This window comes from Mirounga angustirostris, unplaced genomic scaffold (genome assembly GCF_029215605.1).
Source record: "Mirounga angustirostris isolate CCGP_5_RB_7025 unplaced genomic scaffold, mMirAng1.0.hap1 SCAF_12, whole genome shotgun sequence".
In the NCBI taxonomy this organism is placed as follows: domain Eukaryota; kingdom Metazoa; phylum Chordata; class Mammalia; order Carnivora; family Phocidae; genus Mirounga; species Mirounga angustirostris.
In genome coordinates this window covers 87,536,977-87,556,334 of record NW_026991720.1, presented here as the reverse complement: position 1 = coordinate 87,556,334, position 19,358 = coordinate 87,536,977, and the positions used below count along the sequence as shown (strand labels likewise).

The following is a 19,358-nucleotide window of genomic DNA, read 5'->3' as shown; positions in this document are numbered from 1 at the left end:
ACTTCCCTCTTATACGTACCCCCCTCCCCCCGAAACACACACTAACCGGGAGCTATACCTCCCAGGTGCACGGGCAGATTGGCAAGTCTGACACCAAAGCCCATGCTCCTTATGCTAGTGGTCCACCAACAGGGGGACCAAGTGCTCAGCTAACCTGGGACTTTCCTAGTTTTTTTTGGTTTTTTTTTTTTAGATTTTTATTTATTTATTTAAGACAGAGAATGAGAGAAAGCACATGAGAGGGGTTAGGGTCAGAGGGAGAAGCAGACTCCTTGCCGAGCAGGGAGCCCGATGCAGGACTCGATCCAGGGACTCCAGGATCATGACCCGAGCCGAAGGCAGTCACTTAACCAACTGAGCCACCCAGGCGCCCAGGACTTTCCTAGTTTTATCGTTAAAAGTTTCCCAGAACTGGCCCCCTGGGAGTCCTAGGCAAACAAGGGGAGTTAGTCACTCTGTGCTCTTGAACCACAAGGGACAGCCCTCCACTCCTGCCCTGTCCCCGAAGCAATTACTTCAGAGTCCCTGTGGGTGAGGGGGCAGATGCTGTGTTTGTAAAAGGCTCCCCAGGAGGCTCCAGTGTGTGTCCTGGGTGGAGACAGGCTGTGGGCCTCTATTCTCGGCTCTCCTGAGCAACATTTCTCAGACCTTCAGCTCAGGCCTCCCAGGTGGCCATAAGGCAGGGTCTCAGTCCTGGCTGTCCACCAGGCTCCCCTGGGAGGCCCTTAATAACCACCAATTTGGGAATGTAAAATGGAACAGCACTTTGGAAAACAGTTTGGCAGTTTCTCAAAAAATTGCACTTACCATATGATCCAGCAGTCCACTCCTAGCTATTTACCTAAGGGAAATGAACTCGTATGTCCACCCAAAGATCCATATACCATTCTAACAGCTCCACACTGAAAACCATCCTAATGTCTATCAATGGCTGAATGGATAAACAGATTGTGGTACCTCCATCCCTGAAATCTCAGCACTAGCAAGGAGTGAAATACTGCACCATGCAACAACATGGGTGAATCTCAAAAAATAATTATATTGAGTGAAAGACACTCACTGAACCAAAACAACAACAACAAACCCACACTGTATGGTTCCATTTATATAAAATTCAGAAAATGTAAACTAATCTAGAGTAATAGCTAGCAGGTCAGAGTTACCTGGTGATGGGGGGAGCAGGGTTAAGGAGGAGTGAGAGGGAGGAACTAAAAGGGACACAGGGAAACTTTTAGGGGTGATCGTCTTGATTGCAGTGAGAGTTTCATGGATGTATACGTACATCAAAAGTTCTCAATGAGTACACCTTTAAAATGTGTGGTTTATTAAATGCTAGTTATACCTCAATCATGCTGTTTAAAACAACAACAGAACTACCAATATTCAGGCCCCAATTCAAGAGATCCCATTTCATGTGCCTGGAAGGGGGCCGCGCCTCCAGTACTTTCTAGAGGACCCAGTTGGTTCTAATGCGCAGTCATGATTGGGAACCATCTGGAGTTACTCTCCCAAACCACTGAAAGGATTAGCAATAACAAGGAGAGGGGCGATGGGGAAGCCTAAGGGTTGGTGACGCATTAGGATGACGATGTTGATGATGGTTATTAAGCCCAAATTGCCTTAAGAGATGGCACCAACATGGGGCGCTTGGGTGGCTCAGTCGTTGGGCGTCTGCTTTCAGCTCAGGTCACGATCCCAGGGTCCTGGGATCAAGCCCTGCATCAGGCTCCCTTCTCAGCGGGGAGTCTGCTTCTCCCTCTGCCCCTACCCTGGCTCGAGCTCGCGTGCACTCTCTCTCTCAAATAAATAAAATCTTAAAGAAGAGAGAGAAATGGCATCAACAATGAATAGCTGACTCCACTAGGTGGCATCTGGACGCTTCCCTTTAGCATGACTTCCTCGGGAATCGCAGATTCGGAGCCTTAGCTGCCCGAGGTGTGTTGTGAGAGGGAGCTCCGTGCACACAAACCTAGCCAGGTTTGCTGGAAGAGAAAACAGCGAGTCGGGAAGACGTCAGCAGGATCCAATGTGCTCTCCTCAGCCTATCCACCTGACTCCATAGTCACAGGGATCAGATTCCTCCATTTCCAAGTCAAGGTTCTAGTGTCATCTGAGGTTCAAAGAGCAGAGCTGTTTATTCAGGCACTGTGTAACCCATGGGGAGTAAATGAAGTTCCTATAGAGAAGACCAAATGTCTTGAGCTTAGAGCACCAGGCAGAAATCACTGTCTCCAATGGACCACCCTGCAGTCTTCTCTCCCTCCATTAAGGAACAGTCCTGACATTTTTTTTAAAGATTTTATTCATTTATTTGAGAGAGAGAGAAAGCACAAGCCAGGGAGGAGCAGAGGGAGGACAAGCAAACTCCGTGCTGAGCACAGAGCCCCACGCAGGGCTCAATCCCACGACCCACGAGATCAACCCGAGCCAAAACTAAAAGCCAGATGCTTAACCGCCCCTTGACATTTTTACATTGCTTCCCCTGGACCTTAGGCCAGTCAGTCAAAAGACACCATGACCAGCCCCTCTGTCTTCTGCTTCCCCTAACCTCTATCCCTGAAGGGGTTCCTCACCATTTATTTTATTTTTTTTTAAAAGATTTTATTTATTTGACAGAGAGAGACACAGCGAGAGAGGAAATACAAGCAGGGAGAGTGGGAGAGGGAGAAGCAGGCTTCCCACTGAGCAGGGAGCCCCGTTCAGGGCTTGATCCCAGGACCCTGGGACCATGACCTGAGCCAAAGGCAGACACTTAACAACTGAGCCACTCAGGCGCCCCTGAGCTCACCATTTTAGTTCTCCTGCCATTGTCTGGCCTCTGCTGTGCCGAGCCAGAGTCACTTTCCTAAGTGATCACACATCTTCCAGCAGCCCTGAAGGGTCAAGCATTTGGGTGGCCATGATTTGGAGGGGGGCGCACACGTTAGGCTTTGCTGTTTGTGCTTCACTGTCCTCCACCAGGGAACATGAAGCAAGTCCCCAAAGGAAGGATCAAAACACACTAAAGAATAACAGCCCACATCAGTAGTTACAAATTCTCCCCAGAACCCAGCAAGAACTGGGGTCCGAGCTGGCCCTCGGTCCACAGGCCCCAGAGTAACGAATCTGCTTTGTCAGCTTCCTTCTGTCAGGGCTCACCAGGCTCCAGGTAATTCTGTCACCAGGATCCCGCAGGCTGCAGCAGGCCTCTGTGAGAAAAGTACCGCTAAAGTAGCTTCGATCACGGGCCCCTGTCATTACATAGGAATCCCAATGCAGGGCTCTCTTTTATCTGTTCTGCGTGTGGGGATTCCATGCATGACTTCTTCAAAGGATTCTGCTGCTAAAACGTTAGCCAAGCACTCTCCTACGTCATCCTGAAATATTCTCCTTCCTAGAAACCTAAGCTCTTGTTGCAAATTTGGGCACATGATGTTCAGATCATTTCAGAGAAATGATTCCTCCTCCTTCTTAGAGGGCCTCCTCCAGACTTTGAAAACAAAGAGCCTTGTCCCTCCTCTTTGCTCAAGGTTGTGCCAGTCTCCCAACCAATCTCCTTCTCGAGTTCTCTCAGATGCTCAGGGCACAGAATTCTCAAGGGGGGCCTTGACCTCTGGAGATTCGGTGCACGTCCCCAAATACCGGAGGCTACCTTCTGTTTCAGACTTGGTTCAGTCCCTTGGCATTGGCTTTCTGGTTCCTTGTTTTTTTTTTTTTTCAATTTTTCAATTGCTTAAAAATGATTGGTATTAAATGCTGAGTAGATTTTAAAACTCGTAAAATACATATAAAGTATAAAGAATCATAGTCCGTGAGCAAAGATTTTTTATTTACTTGTCAGAGAGAGAGAGAGAGAAGCAGACTCCCCGCTGAGCAGGGAGCCCAGTGTGGGACTTGATCCCACGACTCCGGGATCATGACCTGAGCCAAAGTCGGGCACTCAACCAAGTGAGCCACCCAGGCAGCCCGATCCATTGTGTTCTTGATGAACTTTGGGGTTGCTGTCAGTGTTTACTATTATGAACAGTGCTGCTGTGAACGTTCTTGTACATATATCCTGGTATACCTGTCCAAGAGTTGCTCCCAGAGTGGAATTTCTGGGTCATAGCGAAAAAACATGTTTATATTATCAAGACAATTCAAAATCGTTTTTCCAAAGTGGATGTTGCAATTTATGCTTCCATCATCACTGGCTGTTTTGTTGCACTGTATCCCTGCCAGCCCTAGGTATTGTCCAACTTCCTAACTTTTACCAGTCCAGTACGTGTAAACTGGCATTTTCTTTTCTTTTCTTTTTTTAAGATTTTATTTATTCATTTGAGACAGAGAGATACATAGAGAGAGAGCATGAGCAGGGGGAGAGGCAGAGGAAGAAGCAGGACATGGGGCTGGATCCCAGGACCCGGAGATCATGACCTGAGCCGAACGAAGGCAGACGCCCAACCATCTGAGCCACCCAGGTGCCCCTAAACTGGCTTTTCTTGTAGTTTTTTTTTTTTTTTAAGATTTTATTTATTTATTTGAGAGAGAGAATGAGAGACAGCACGAGAGGGAAGAGAGTCAGAGGGAGAAGCAGACCCCCCGCCGAGCAGGGAGCCCGATGCGGGACTCGATCCCGGGACTCCAGGATCATGACCTGAGCCGAAGGCAGTCGCTTAACCAACTGAGCCACCCAGGCGCCCCTTTTCTTGTAGTTTTAATTGGTTTACAGGATTGCGGAAGAGGCTGAGAATATTTTCATGTATATTGGCCATTTGTCTTTTCTCTCCTTGAAGTGCCTGTTCTGGGAGAGCTCTCTGTTGAGCGGTAAGGCCACAGGCTTCAGAGCGTGGCCCTCAGGGACAGATGTCCCAGGCTAGAGTGTAGTTTCGAAGGTACGACGACGACTGAGGAGCGGCCCCCCTGGCACCTGCATCCCATCTAGCTCAGTGACATGCCCTCAAAACCACGGTCGGAGGGTCTCTGGCTGATACGACCAGCTCCCCGCAGCCTAGTTACGCAGCCGCCGAGGCTGGAGCTCAGGGTCCCAGCATGCTTCCCTGGCCCCCAGTCCAGTGGAGAAAACCGGCTGTCTTCCGGCCCCGTTGCCCGCGCTGTGCTGCAGGCTGCTCATACTGAAGATGGGACTGAGGACTCGCCACTGTACCCTCTAAAATTCCACAAGTTCCTTCCGTTGTTAGTTCATCCTGAGTTATGGGGACCTGAGGTCTCATTCCTTGGGTCAGCCAGTACCGCGCTGGGCGCTAGAGACGAAAACAGGGGAAGACCACCTGGCCAGCCCTCAGCCCGGCTGCGGGAGCGCCCCGCCCGCCCACCAGGGGCTCCGCACGGCGCACCGTCGGCCTCGGCGCAGGCCCCACCCCACACCGCCCAGGCTTCCGCTCGGGGACGGAGTCTTGAACTCCGGGCCCAGGTCGCCCCCTAAGGGAGGCGCGTCACGTGACCGCGCCGGGCGGAGGGGGTGGAGCCGGGCGGAGGGGGTGGCGCCCAACGGCCGCGCCGCCGCCCGGTCGCCTAGCAACGCCCCCACGCGGAGCCATGCAGGCGGGCGGCGACAGGGAGCTGCGGGCCAAGAATTATTTGGAAAAACATCGGATTATGGAGCTGCTGAACTATCTCACCAGCGCCCTGCTCTTTTTCCGGCCAGGTAAGGGTCCGGCCTGGCGCTCGGCTTTCGGTCCCACCCGCCTCCCCGCCCCGGCGGGCCCAGAAATTCCCGGGACAGCCGTCCCTGCAGGCCCGCGCCGCTCCCCGTGCCCCCTCCACACGCGCCCTCGCCCCCGCCTCCCGGCTGCTTGAGCCCTTCTGCCAGCCCGCGCCGCGGCCCTCGAACGAGCACTTCTTGAACGGCCTCTTTGTGTCTACCGCGGGCCGGGTGCGCGGGCCTCACGCAGGGGAGGCTCGCGGCGGGTGGGAGAGAGGCTCGGGGGAGGGTCGTCCTTAGTACTAGGGGGTGTGGGCGAGGGCCTGCGCTTCGGTGCCCTCTTCTGGAAAATGGGGAGAACAGTACCGAGTTCATGGACGCGCCGGGAAGATTAAATGAGTAATATGTAAATCAGCCCTATGCGGGGCAACCAACAGATGTTTCATTTTGATTTTTTATAAAAGCATACGTATGGGGTTTAAAAATCAAAAAGTAGGGCACCTGGGTGGCTCAGGTGGTTGAGCGTCTGCCTTCGGCTCAGGTCATGATCCCAGGGTCTTGGGATCGAGTCCCGCATCGGGCTCCCTGCTCCTTGGGAGCCTGCTTCTCCCTCTGCTTCTCTCTCAATCTCTCTCTCTCTGTCTCTCATGAATAAATAAATAAAATCTTTAAAAAAAAAATCAGAAAGCACTCCAAGGCTTATAGTGAAAAACAGCATGTTCCTCCCTGTCCCAGATTCCTACTCTACAGAATGATTCCCAACTCCTTTAGCTATTTACCTTGATATTTCTAAATCACAGACTTGCACATACTTACTAATGTTCCCCCAACCCCCCAGGTTTAGATTTAGCCTCATACTATGTAAGAGGAAACTTCGAGCGCAAACACACACTCACACCTGTTCCCACTCATCCCCACCTTCCCAATAAAGTTAGAATTCAATTTTGGTGTGACCAGTAGTCAGAATTTACATTATTATTAGGCAAATATCCACAGCTAATCCATACAGCATGCTATGATTATATTTCCTTTGCTGATTTCCCTGGAATTAATAATACTACATTTTAAATGTTTACTTAAATTTTCTGTGTCATTACTACTGATTTATCGATATCCTCTTTTTGTTGCAAGCAGAGATCTCCTCTCAGTAGGAAAGGAGATTCATCCTGTAATCACCACCCGCAGCACATCCCCCGGCTCTTTCTGTCTTACTGCTCCAGGCTGGACTGATGGTCCAGCTGCCCTGCTGTGCTGTATGGCGATCATTCAGGGGTTTCCCTCTATCTGACCCTAATCCTCTTCACCTCTCTCCTGTGCTTACAGCCTGTTTGTTTTATGGTGCTTGGGTCTCCCTCTTTTTTGCTTTTTCCCCCCTTCCTCTAGAGGAACATATCCTCTAGCGGCTCCCTGAGACAGTGTGCTTTGTTCGAGCAGTAAATATTTTGAGAACTCACGTATATGAAAGTGTCTCATCCTACCCTCAAACATGATGATAACTAGGGTAGATAAAATTCTCAGTTAGAACATATTGCTCTCAGGGCGCCTGGGTGGCTCAGTTGGTTAGGCGGCTGCCTTCGGCTCAGGTCATGATCCTGGAGTCCCAGGATCGAGTCCCGCATCAGGCTCCCTGCTCGGCAGGGAGTCTGCTTCTCCCTCTGGCCCTCCCCCCTCTCATGCTCTCTGTCTCTCATTCTCTCTCTCTCAAATAAATAAATAAAATCTTAAAAAGAAAATATTGCTCTCAGAATTTGGAGGGCATTGCCCCTTTGTCTTCTAATTATCAATGAGATGCTGTTACCCCCTGTAACAATGTGAACTTTTTTTAAAAAAAGATCTTATTTATTTATTTATTTGAGAGAGAGAGAGCGCGCACATATGCGCACACAACCCGGGGCGGTGGGGGGGGGGGCAGAGGGAGAAGCAGACTCCCCGCTGAGCGGTCCTGATGCGGGGCTCCATCCCAGAACCCGAGATCATGACCCAGGCTGAAGGCAGATGCTTAACCGACGGAACCACCCAGGCGCCCTACAATGTGAACTTCTTGAAACATCTCTACAAACTCCAAAGGGGGTGGGAGGGGCAGGGAAAAGGTGAAGAAATACTGAGGAGAAGCTAAGGAAGGGTTTGGCTGGTGTCCAGAGTACAGGGCAATGCCTCCAAGTTCCCTGCCCAGATCCTCTTAATGGCAAAGAAGAGGGGGCTTGTACCTTTGGTGTCTGAGCCCTTAGCCTGATGCTGCCTGACAAGTTTCTCTGGAGTCACCTGTTTTACCATAAAAAGTTACAAGTTTTGTTCTTCTACAGATATATCCATTTCTTACTATTAATGTTTCATATTACTCACCAGAGTACGATTGATTCTCAGGAAGAAACACTATCTTCACCTGGGGTCTTTACGAAGCCTCTGGCGTTATGACATGTATCCCCGTTTGAAAAGCTTGGATCGTGAGGGATTTATGGAAAATAAGACTAGATAGTTGGATTGCATTTACTACTATTGAGGGAATAGGTCTACAGTCCCACGTCCTCAACTCCAAAATTCTAACAGCCCTGAAAACCACATTTTCACAACTCATTTAACAGCAAAACCTAACATAACCTGAAGTCATTCGATAGGGAAACGTGTCACTTCCCAGTGACAATTCTGTGCTAGGGAGGGAGGGAGTATAAATGCTTAGGGGAGGCCTTTAATAAAATTAGAATTTCATTTTTAAAAAGGAGACAATTGTAACCGAGATGACAGATGCTGCTATGGGAACGGTTAAAGGAGGATAAGATATCTTTGAGAGTTATGGAGGACTAGGTTTGGGGGTTCCAGATACTTCCTGTATTTGAGTTATAGAGTGTGGAAAAGCCTGCAAATTTTAGGGAGCACATTGCCTGGATTCATACTAGCTGTGGGTCTTGGGGAAGTGATGGTTATGAGGAATACCAGGCACATAGTGAGGGCTCAATAATTATTAGCTGCTGTTATTAAGATGTGAACTTGAGGTTTTGTTTCCCTTGAAAAACTGATTGTCATTATCAGCTGACATATAACTTAGGTGGTTAGTAACATTTGGATCCTCCCTTCATGTTTCATTTTTTAATTTTTTTTAAAGATTTATTTATTTGAGAGAGAGAGAGCGCACAGTTGGGGGGGGGGGAGAGAGAATCTCAAGCCAACTTCCAAGTCCAGCGCAGAGCCTGACACGGTACTCGATCCCAGGACCCTGAGACCATGACCTGAGCCAAAACCAAGAGTCGGATGCTCAACCAACTGATCCAGCCAGGCACCCCACTTCATGTTTTAAAAAGTTATATCTTTAGGGGCGGCTGGTTGCCCCAGTCAGTGGAGCATGCAATTCTTGTTCTCGGGGTTGTGAGTTCAATCCCCATGTTGGGTAGAGAGATTACTTAAAAATAAAATATTTCTGTGAAGTTAATATCTTTTTCAAATTTAATTTATTTATTTGAGAGAGACAGCACACAAGCAGGGGAAGCAGCAGAGGGAGAGGGAGAAACAGTCTCCCCACTGATTAAGGAGCCCAATGTGGGGACGCCTGGGTGGCTCAGTTGGTTAAGCAACTGCCTTCGGCTCAGGTCATGATCCTGGAGTCCCGGGATCGAGTCCTGCATCGGGCTCCCTGCTCAGCAGGGAGTCTGCTTCTCCCTCTCCCGCTCCCCCCTCTTGTGCTCTCTCTCTCTCTCAAATAAATAAATAAATAAATCTTTAAAAAATAATAAAAATAAAAAGGAGCCCAATGTGGGACTCCCATCCCAGGACCCTGGGATCATGACCTGAGCCAAAGGAAGATGCCCAACCAACTGAGCCACCCAGGCGCCCCTCTTTAAAGTTAATATCTTTATTATTTCTGTTGTAAGCATTTTAAAAACATTTTTAGAAGCAGGCAGAGTATAAATTATAGACTCCAGACATAAACATTATAGCATCTCATATAGTCTAAAGGATATACAGTAAAAATCCTTCATCAGAGAAACACACCAAGTTCTATTAGCATTATTTACTTACTCTTAAAAAGAAAAGTAGTGAATTAAAATTCAAACAGCCTTTTTTTCTCTTTCTGAATTTGATAAATAGGTCAAAGAGAAGCAACAGAAGACTACATACATGATGTGATTGCCTTTAGTAACCCATTTGTTTCTATAGTCTGTTAAAATTTGTACAGAAAGGCACAAGAGAGATCTAAAAACATAATCACAATGTGTGGATGTTATTTGAATAAGTGTTTAAATTCACTTTTACTGGGCGCCTGGGTGGCTCCGTTGGTTAAGCGACTGCCTTCGGCTCAGGTCATGATCCTGGAGTCCCGGGATCGAGTCCCGCATCGGGCTCCCTGCTCGGCAGGGAGTCTGCTTCTCCCTCTGACCCTCCCCCCTCTCATGTGCTCTCTCTCATTCTCTCTCTTAAATAAATAAATAAAATCTTTAAATTCACTTTTACTTTTTAAATTTTCTTAACTATTTTTTGTAAGATTTTATTTATTTGAGAGAGAGAGCCAGTGCATGAGCAGGGGGAAGGGGCAGACGGAGAGGGAGAGAAGCAGACTCCCTGCTGAGCACGGAGCCAGACGTGGGACTTGATCCCAGGACCCTGGGATCATGACCTGAGCTGAAGTCAGATGCCACCCAGGCACCCCTACTTTTTTATTTTTAAAAAGTGTTCACAATTCATAAAATTTGTGGGACAACCTGATACCATAAGACTCCTAGAAGAAAATTCAGGAAAGAAGCTCCCTGACACGGTCTTGGCAATGATTTTTCAGATATGACACCAAAAACACAAACAACAAAATAAAAAAATCAACAACTGGGACTACATCAAACTTAAAAGCTTCTGCACCACAAAAGAAAGGATCAACAAAATGAAAAGCCAACCTATAGAATGGGAGAAAATATTTGCAAACTATATATCAGTTAAGATCTAAAATGTATAAAGAACTCCTACAACTCAATAGCAAAAAATCTGATTTAAGAATGGGCAAGGCGGGGCGCCTGGCTGGCTCAGTCAAGAGAGCACGGGACTCTTGATCTTGGGGTCATGAGTTTGAGCCCCACGTTGGGTGTAGAGGTTGCTATAAAAAAATAAACTAAAAAAAATGGGCAGAGGAACTAAATAGACATTTTTCAAAGAAGATATACAATGGCCTGCGGGTACATTAAAAGATGTTCCCTAGGGGCGCCTGGGTGGCTCAGTCGTTGAGCGTCTGCCTTCGGCTCGGGTCATGATCCCGGGGTCCTGGGATCGAGCCCCGCATCGGGCTCCCTGCTCGGCGGAAGCCTGCTTCTCCCTCTCCCACTCCCCCTGCTTGTGTTCCCTCTCTCGCTGTGTCTCTCTCTGTCAAATAAATAAATAAAATCTTTAAAAAAAAAAAAAAAGATGTTCCCTAATTATCAGGGAAATGCAAATCAGAACCAAAATGAGAGTGGGGCGCCTGGGTGGCTCAGTCATTAAGTGTCTGCCTTCGGCTCAGGTCATGATCCCAGGGTCCTGGGATCGAGCCCCGCATCGGGCTCCCTGCTCTGCGGGAAGCCTGCTTCTCCTTCTCCCACTCCCCCGCTTGTGTTCCCTCTCTCACTGTGTCTCTCTCTGTCAAATAAATAAATAAAATCTTTAAAAAAAAAAACAAAAACCAAAATGAGATACCACCTCACATGTGTTGGAATGGCTAGTGTCAAAGAGGCAAAGATAACAAGAATGTGGAGAGAAAGGAACCCTTGTGCACTGTTGGTGGGAATGTAAATTGGTGCAGCCACCATGGAAAACAGTATGGTGGTTCCTCAAAAAAAAAAAAAAAAAAAAAAAATCAGAACTACCGTATGCCCCAGCAATTCCACTTCTGGGTATATATCCAAAGGAAATGAAAACAGAATCTGAAAGAGAGATCTGCACCCTCATGTTTATTGCTGCATAATTAACGATAGCCAAGATATGGAAACAGCCTAAGTGTCTGTCTACAGATGAATGAATAATGAAGATGTGGTATATTTATACAATGGAATATTATTCAGCCATGAGAGAAAAGGAAATCCTGCCATTTGCAACGTGGATGCCCCTTGAGGATATGCTAAGTGAGCTAAGTGAGAGAAAGACAAATACTGCATGATATCACTTATATGGGGAATCTAAAAAAGCCAGTTGTAAAAACAGAGTAGAATGGTGAGTGGTGGGGGAGTAGGAGAGCTGTTGTTTAAGGGTATGTACCTGCAACTCGTAGGTCAGTCTTGGAAATCGAAAGCACGGCATAGTGCTTACAGAAGGTATTACTGTATGATAAACATTAAACTTGCTGAGAGACTAGATCTTAATTATTCCTGCCCCCAAAAAGAAATGATAATTATGTGATGTGATAAAAGTGTAGCTAATACTAGTGACAATCATATTGCAAACTATAAATGTATCAGATCAACATGTTATGTAATTACATGTATTACACAATGCTACATGTCAGTTACATCTCAAAAGAATTTTTTTTTTTTTTAAAGATTTTATTTATTTATTTGAGACAGAGAGAATGAGAAGGAGAGAGCACATGAGAGGGGGGAGGGTCAGAGGGAGAAGCAGGCTCCCTGCCGAGCAGGGAGCCCGATGCGGGACTCGATCCAGGGACTCCAGGATCATGACCTGAGCCGAAGGCAGCCGCTTAACCAACTGAGCCACCCAGGCGCCCAAGAAGTCCTTACCTTTTAGAGATACATGCTCAAATATTTATTAATGAAATATTATCACTGTAATTGACTTCAAAATAATACAGGAAGAGGGGACCTGGATGAGATGATGGTGAAATGAGACTGGCCACAAATTTTAACAGTTAAAGTTGGTTGATGGGTTCATTATACTTTCCTACTTTTATATATTTATGAAATTCTCAAGAAAAAGTCTTTTTTTTTTTTAAGATTTTACTTATTTATTTGACAAAGAGAGGGGGAGCAGCAGGGAGTGGGAGAGGGAGAAGCAGACTCCCTGCTCAGCAGAGAGCCCGACACGGGGGCTCGATCCCAGGACCCCTTGATCATGACCTGAGCCGAAGGCAGATGCTTAACCAACTGAGCCACCCAGGTGCCCCTAAGAGTCTTTGTTTTTATTTATATTTTATCCCTTTTAGCTGGCTACCTTCTTCCATGCATCATGTTGTACCTTTTTTTTTTTTTTTTTTTTTGGTTTTCGACGCTTGTCTGCAAATTAGAATCACCTGAGGAGCTTTTTAAAAAAATGCTCAGGTCCCATATGTGGGGTAGAGCACTTTATATATGTTATTAATTGTCTAATGTCTTGTTTTACTTGTAAGCAAGGTCTGTGACCCCAGTGCCTAGTACAGTACTTTGAACATAGTTATTTAATAATTATTAAATGATTGTTTCCATTTGTGATGTATCTTAATTCTATGTCAGAAAGAATTGGAACTATTCTTTTACAGAAAAGCCAAGAGAGTATTTAATATCTATATTGGAACGACTGAGAATTGCCAAAATAACAGGCGTGGCTTTTCCTTTCTTTATGGACCACTCTAACATTGTGTCTATGTTTGAGATGATGGACACTTCAGAGAAAGGCACCATATCATTCGCGCGGTACAGAGAAGGTCAGTACCCTCCACCCGCTGACGAACAGTGTGTGCTCAGTCCTTAACGTTCCCTAGTTGAAAATAATGCTTGCTTCGTAAATTTTCCCTTCTTCTCATTCTGATTTTACAGGCCTAAAAACCCTGGGTCTGTTGAATGAAGATGAAGTTTTAAAAGATGATGGACATGTAATAACTTTGGAAAAATTCAGATCTGAAGTGTAAGTTTATTTTTACATGGCTGATATTTAAATGACATGACATGACTTTGAAGTACAAGTAATATAATTTAAAACAGAAGTTCCTACCTTTTGACAGAAACATTTCATTCCCTTGAAACTTTCAGCTATCTAGAAAGCAAGGGGTGACAGTCAAGTCTGGAATTAGGAAGTTCCTGGGGCAGATTAATTCTTTTCTCAATGGGAAAGCCCAGCAGTTCTCAAAGAAATGTGGGAGAGAAGCTCCAGTCTGCTAGAACTAACAGAAAAGCTTTGTTCCCAATACACTAGTTGGAAAATCTCTATAAAATATGGAGCAATAGAAGTTCTCTCAGAGTTATTTCCTCAAAGTTATATATCACCAAGTAAATGTTTATTGATAGTATAGGTTGTGGGCGCCTGGCTGGCTCAGTCAGTAGAGAATGAGACTCTTGATCTCAGGGTCATGAGTTCAAGCCCCACGTTGGGCGCAGAGCTTACTTAAAAACAAACAAAAAAAAACAGTATGGGTTGCATGCCAGCCCAACAATTTTAGATTTGAGGTATTACAGCTTGAAAAGTACTAACTAAATGCTAAGTCAGAAAAAAAAAAAAGGAATAAAATTTGATAGTTGTAGAAGGCTTCTAACCAATGGAACTCAATTCCTTTATTTTGTTCTCTGAGGATTTATTAATCAAGAAATCATTATGTAACAGAGTCCAGAGCCAGGGAAAAGTTAGAAGAAAAAAAAAGTTAAAGATTTCTATCTCATTCTCACTTACATAAACACTAAACAAAAACTGTTTAGTTCCCATCCCTACCCCAGGGGAAAGACAAACACAGCGCTCTGGCCTGAAATGTTTCATCCAAACGGAAAGGCTGCCTACTGTCATATGAATGGAACTAGGAAGGGCATTTATTGATTCATTCATTCATTTATTTATAAAGATTTCTTTATGAGAGAGAGAGTGAGTAGTGCACGCAAGGGTAGGGGGGCAGAGAAGAGAGCGGGAATCTCCAGCAGACTCCCCACCGACCGTGGAGGCCAATGCATGGGGCTTGATCCCACAACCCTGAGATCATGACCTAAGCCGAAACCTAGAGTCCGATACTCACCCAACTGAGCCACCTAGGCGCTCCTAGGAAGGATTCTAAATGTAAGGACATTTGTGGAAAATGAGAGCAATTCTGTTTTAGTCACCATCTCATGTTTTCTTACAGGAAATAGAGTGAATTTCCAAACCAAATACAGGAACTTCAATTATAAACATGCATTCTAAATTGATTTTTTAAAAAACTTATTTGCTACGTTTATCTACAATAGTCTCCCTTAATTAGCATAGGAAATTGAAAATTCGTTGTAATTTATTATCTCTGCTCTTGTATCTTATTCAACAGACATACTTATTAGCATTTATATTTGTAAATGAAATTGCTCTGAGTTTTCCTGGCTTCTGAGTTTTCTGTTTTTGTTTTCTTAGGAACAAGAGGACTGAGAAAATATGGTCAGCATTTTAATAACACCATAAGTCCAAGATAATAAATGATTCTATAAAGTTTTCAATTGTCCAGTTTCATTAATTCAGAACGTCATCATATAACTTGAAATCCAATTGGCTTCCTCTTTGTTAAAAACAAAAACAAAAACTCCAAAACAAAAAAGGATGCATTATTTTCCAGTGTTAGGCCAGTTTGTCCTCAAATTAAGTAGAATCTCAACATCTTGTTGAGCCAGTTTGTAAATTCCAACTTCATTTAATGCCTCTGTGGCAGGAGGCTGCCCTGAAGCGGACTGGAGGACATCTTTCAGAAGTAGGGCAGAACCGATGTTCAGGTTCAAAACAATACAGGCTTCTTTTACACTGTTTAAAAAAAAAAAGGTAGGAGGGAAATGAGATATCCATTATCTGTGTCATCCACATTATTCCACAATATTTTCGAAACTAAACAGCTTCCCTGCACTGTCCATATGCCCTCTGTAAAAAGTATTGATGGATTTCTTATTTGGCTCTTTCAACACATTAGGACTATGTATTTGTACAGTGTTTATATTTAATAGATTAATGTAACAGGACCATTGTTTTCAATATGTATCTATTACTTCCCAAAATATAATAATGATACTAACACAATAGCCTATTAAATGTAGCTAAGACTTTAGCTAGATTAGAATATGGAAAGAGAAACAAACAAAATTAGATAACTTACTAAAATGAGCAAAAATAAATCTTTCATTTTATAATAACTTTAAAAGAAATACTTTATAATCTCAAATTCCCCCAATAATTTAAATTTTAAATCAACAATTTCTAAAAATACTCCTAAGACTTTTTCGTACATTTATAATTATGCTTAGAACCAAAATTAATACTAAATATTTAGGAAAACATTTTCTTCAGGCCTGGCTTACTATTAGGTACTAAGCATATTTTCAATTTCTTCTACTTGAATGTGGCAGAACTGCACTTGTTCGCATTTTCTCTCTCCAGTAACATGCAAATAGGAGCATTAAACCAAATGCAAGCAACAAAAAGCCTAACACATAACTTAGATTCATTTTTGATAAACTTGGGGAATCATGAATCACATCTTAGGTTATCTGGGTACACAGTGCATGTTTTTAAATTTCAATTGATGCTCTATTTATCCCATCAAACATCACTGGAACCGGAGAGTTGTTAGAAAAAAAAAAGGAATCAACCTCGTCTAAACGCTTAGTAGTCACTGTTAAATATTGAGCTTACTGTTTAAAATAATTTTCTGGTCTCTTGCAATAGTGGGAGAACAAGGGAAACAGATTCCGAGTCATATCAAACTGCAACTGAGCCGCTCCTCCTTCATTGAAGTGATTAGCAAGAATGATCTGAAACAAAGAGCAGGTCCTGTAACGGCCGCCTTGATCCTCACAGCCCCGACATGCGGCCTCCTCTTACTTACTTCTTGGTAGATGTATACATCCAGCTTCTCCACAAGCATTTGCCAGAAAATTTTAAACAAGGAGAAGCAGAGCTGCTGCTCCAGCTGAAGGGAGCGGTCTCTGAGCGTGAGCAGGAGTGGGCAGGCCGAGCTAGACAGGGACATCACCGCTTGCTCGGCCTGCGACGGCAACGACAGCCACCTGCAAGACACAAGAGCAGCACGGCCTGTGGCACGTTAAGTGTGACTACAAGATTTTCAAAACGTGGTGGTTTTTTTTTAAGATTTTATTTATTTATTTTTTTGACAGAGACACAGCAAGAGAGGGAACACAAGCAGGGGGGAGAGGGAGAGGGAGAAGCAGGCTTCCCGCCGAGCAGGGAGCCCGATGCGGGGCTTGATCCCAGGACCCTGGGATCATGACCTGAGCCGAAGGCAGATGCTTAACGACTGAGCCACCCAGGTGCCCCAAAACGTGGTGTTTTTAAAGATTTAACAGATCCTTTCAAATTCGGGGAAGTGCACTTTGGATAAGAAACGATGTACCGCCCAGCATGAAAAGCTGTCTGAGAAAATAAATATATTTGGGGCGCCTGGGTGGCTCAGTCAGTTAAGCGTCTGCCTTCGGCTCAGGTCATGATCCCAGGGTCCTGGGATCGAGCCCCGCATCGGGCTCCCTGCTCAGCGGGAAGCCTGCTTCTCCCTCTCCCACTCCCCCTGCTTGTGTTCTCTTTCTAGCTGTGTCTCTCTGTCAAATAAATAGAATCTTAAAAAAAAAAAAAGAGTTGGACGCTCAACTAAGCCACCCTGGCACCCCTGCCCATTTTTTAATTGGACTATTTATTTTTTGGGTGTTGAGTTTTAGAAGTTCTATATGTATTTTGGTTTTTTGTTTGTTTGGGTTTTTTTTAAAGATTTTATTTATTTATTTATTTGACAGAGAAAGACACAATGAGAGAGGGAACACAAGCAGGGGGAGTGGGAGAGGGAGAAGCAGACTCCCTGCCGAGCAGGGAGCCCGATGCGGGACTCGATCCAGGGACTCCAGGATCATGACCTGAGCCGAAGGCAGTCGCTTAACCAACTGAGCCACCCAGGCGCCCCTATATGTATTTTGGATACATAACTTCTCCCATTCTGTAGGTTGCCTTTTAGTTTTCTTGACTGTTTCCTTCGCTGTACAGAAGCTTTTTATTTTGATAAAGTCCCAATTGCTTATTTTTTGCTTTTGTTTCCCTTGCCTCAGGGGACCTATCTAGAAAAATGTTGCTATGGTTTTCTTCTAGGATTTTTATGGTTTCAGGTCTCATATTTAGGTCTTTAATCCATTTTGATTTTATTTTTGTGTATGGTAAGAAAAGTGGTCCAGTTTCATTCTTCTGCATGTTGCTGACCAGTTTTCCCAACACCATTTGTTGTGGAGACTGTCTTTTTCCCATTTTTCCTTCCTGCTTTGTGGAAGATTAATTGACCATATAATCATGGATTTATTTCTGGATTTTCTATTCTGTTCTATGATCTAGGTGTCTATTTTTGTCAGTACTGTACTGTTTTGATGCCTACAGCTTTGTATTGTAATTAAGGTCTGGAATCGTGATGCTTCCAGCCATGCTTTTTATTTGTTTTCCAAGACTGCTTTGGCTGTTCGAAGTCTTTTGTGGTTCCATACAAATTTTAGGATTATTTGTTCTAGCTCTGTGAAAAATGCTGTTGGTATTTTGACAGGGATTGCATTAAATGTGTAGATTGCTTTGGGTAGCATAGACTTTTTAACAATGTTTGTTCTTCCAATCCATGAGCAGGGAATGTCTTTCCATTTCTTTGTGCCATCTTCAATTTTTTTCATCAGTGTTATAGTTTTCAGAGTACAGGTCTTTCACCTCTTTAGTTAGGTTTATTCCTAGGTTATCTTATTATTTTTGGTACAATTGTAAATGGGATGGTTTCCTTAATTTCTTTTTCTGCTTCTTTATTATTGGTGTATAGAAATGCTACAGATTTTTGTACATTGTGTATTCTATGACTTTACTGAATTCATTATTCTACCAGTTTGTTGGTGGAGTCTTTCAGGTTTTCTATATACAGTATAAAGTCATCAACAATTAACATTTTACTTCTTCCTTACCGATCTGGATGTCTTTTATTTCTTTTTGTTGTGTGATTGCTGTGGTTAGGACTTCCAGTATTAGATTGAATAAAGTGGTGAGAGTGGACATCCCTGTTTTGTTCTGACCTTAGGGGGAAAGGCTCTCAGCTTTTCCCCACTGAGGATGATGTTCACTGTGGGATTTTCATATATGGCCTTTATTATGTTGAGGTATGCTCCCTCTAAACCTAATTTGTTGAGGGTTTTTTAACATGAATGGATGTTATACTTTGTCAAATGTTTTTTCTGCATCTACTGAAATGATTATATGGTTATCCTTTCTCCTACTGATGTAAATGTGTGTCGCTGACTGATTTGCAAATATTGAACTACTCTTGCAACCCAGGAATAAATCCCACTTGATTGTGGAGAATGATTTTTTTTAAATGTACTGTTGGGTTTGGCTTGGTAGTATTTTGTTGAGGATTTTTGCATCTATATTCATCAGGGAGATTGGCCTGTAATTCTCTTTTTTTGTGGTGGCTTTATCTGGTTTCGGTATCAGGGTAATGCTGGCCTCATGGAATGAATTAGGAAGTTTTCCTTCCTCTTCTAATTTTTGGAATAATTTGAGAAAAATAGGTATTTATCATCTTTCAATTTTTAGCAAACTGGATTTGATAGTTGAATTGTCAGTAAATACAAAAGGACCTACCTTTCTTTTTTATACAATTTTGCAGCTTCTTTAACTTCTCTAAAAACGTGGTCTACTTGGCGGGTCAACATGTCATGCTTTAAACGTTCCAGCAGGTTAATCATGTCATCAAAGACAGAACTCTCCATCGAGGCTAGCTGTCCCAGCTGCAACTTACTGAGGGTGTTATTCTCTGCAAAGACCTCCAGTGCTGCCTGTTGAAGTTGTAGGAAGAACTGAAAGCAAAAATAGGTCAATATGGTCATTAAGATACTTCTTT

General features: G+C 44.2%; 2 protein-coding genes across 5 annotated transcripts in view; one reads left to right on the top strand and one right to left on the bottom strand.

Moving 5' to 3' along the window:
- Positions 1-5,441: 5,441 nt before the first annotated feature.
- On the top strand, positions 5,442-14,941 carry EFCAB10 (EF-hand calcium binding domain 10). The gene is made up of 4 exons (XM_064575406.1): positions 5,442-5,626; positions 13,041-13,205; positions 13,318-13,405; positions 14,864-14,941. The coding sequence occupies exons 1-4, from the start codon at positions 5,518-5,520 to the stop codon at positions 14,898-14,900; spliced, it is 399 nt and encodes a 132-aa protein (XP_064431476.1). The 5' UTR covers positions 5,442-5,517; the 3' UTR covers positions 14,901-14,941.
- The window catches only part of RINT1 (RAD50 interactor 1), a 32,976-nt gene continuing 27,009 nt past the window's right edge, over positions 13,392-19,358 (bottom strand). For all 4 annotated transcript variants that reach the window (XM_045864866.3, XM_045864867.3, XM_045864868.3 and 1 more), the window contains 4 exons: positions 19,100-19,314; positions 16,320-16,500; positions 16,127-16,245; positions 13,392-15,244 (listed from right to left, as the gene is read on the bottom strand). In XM_045864866.3, the coding sequence (XP_045720822.1) occupies positions 15,052-15,244; positions 16,127-16,245; positions 16,320-16,500; positions 19,100-19,314 (708 nt within the window). In that variant the 3' untranslated portion in view covers positions 13,392-15,051. The remainder of the gene's footprint in view (positions 15,245-16,126; positions 16,246-16,319; positions 16,501-19,099; positions 19,315-19,358) is intronic.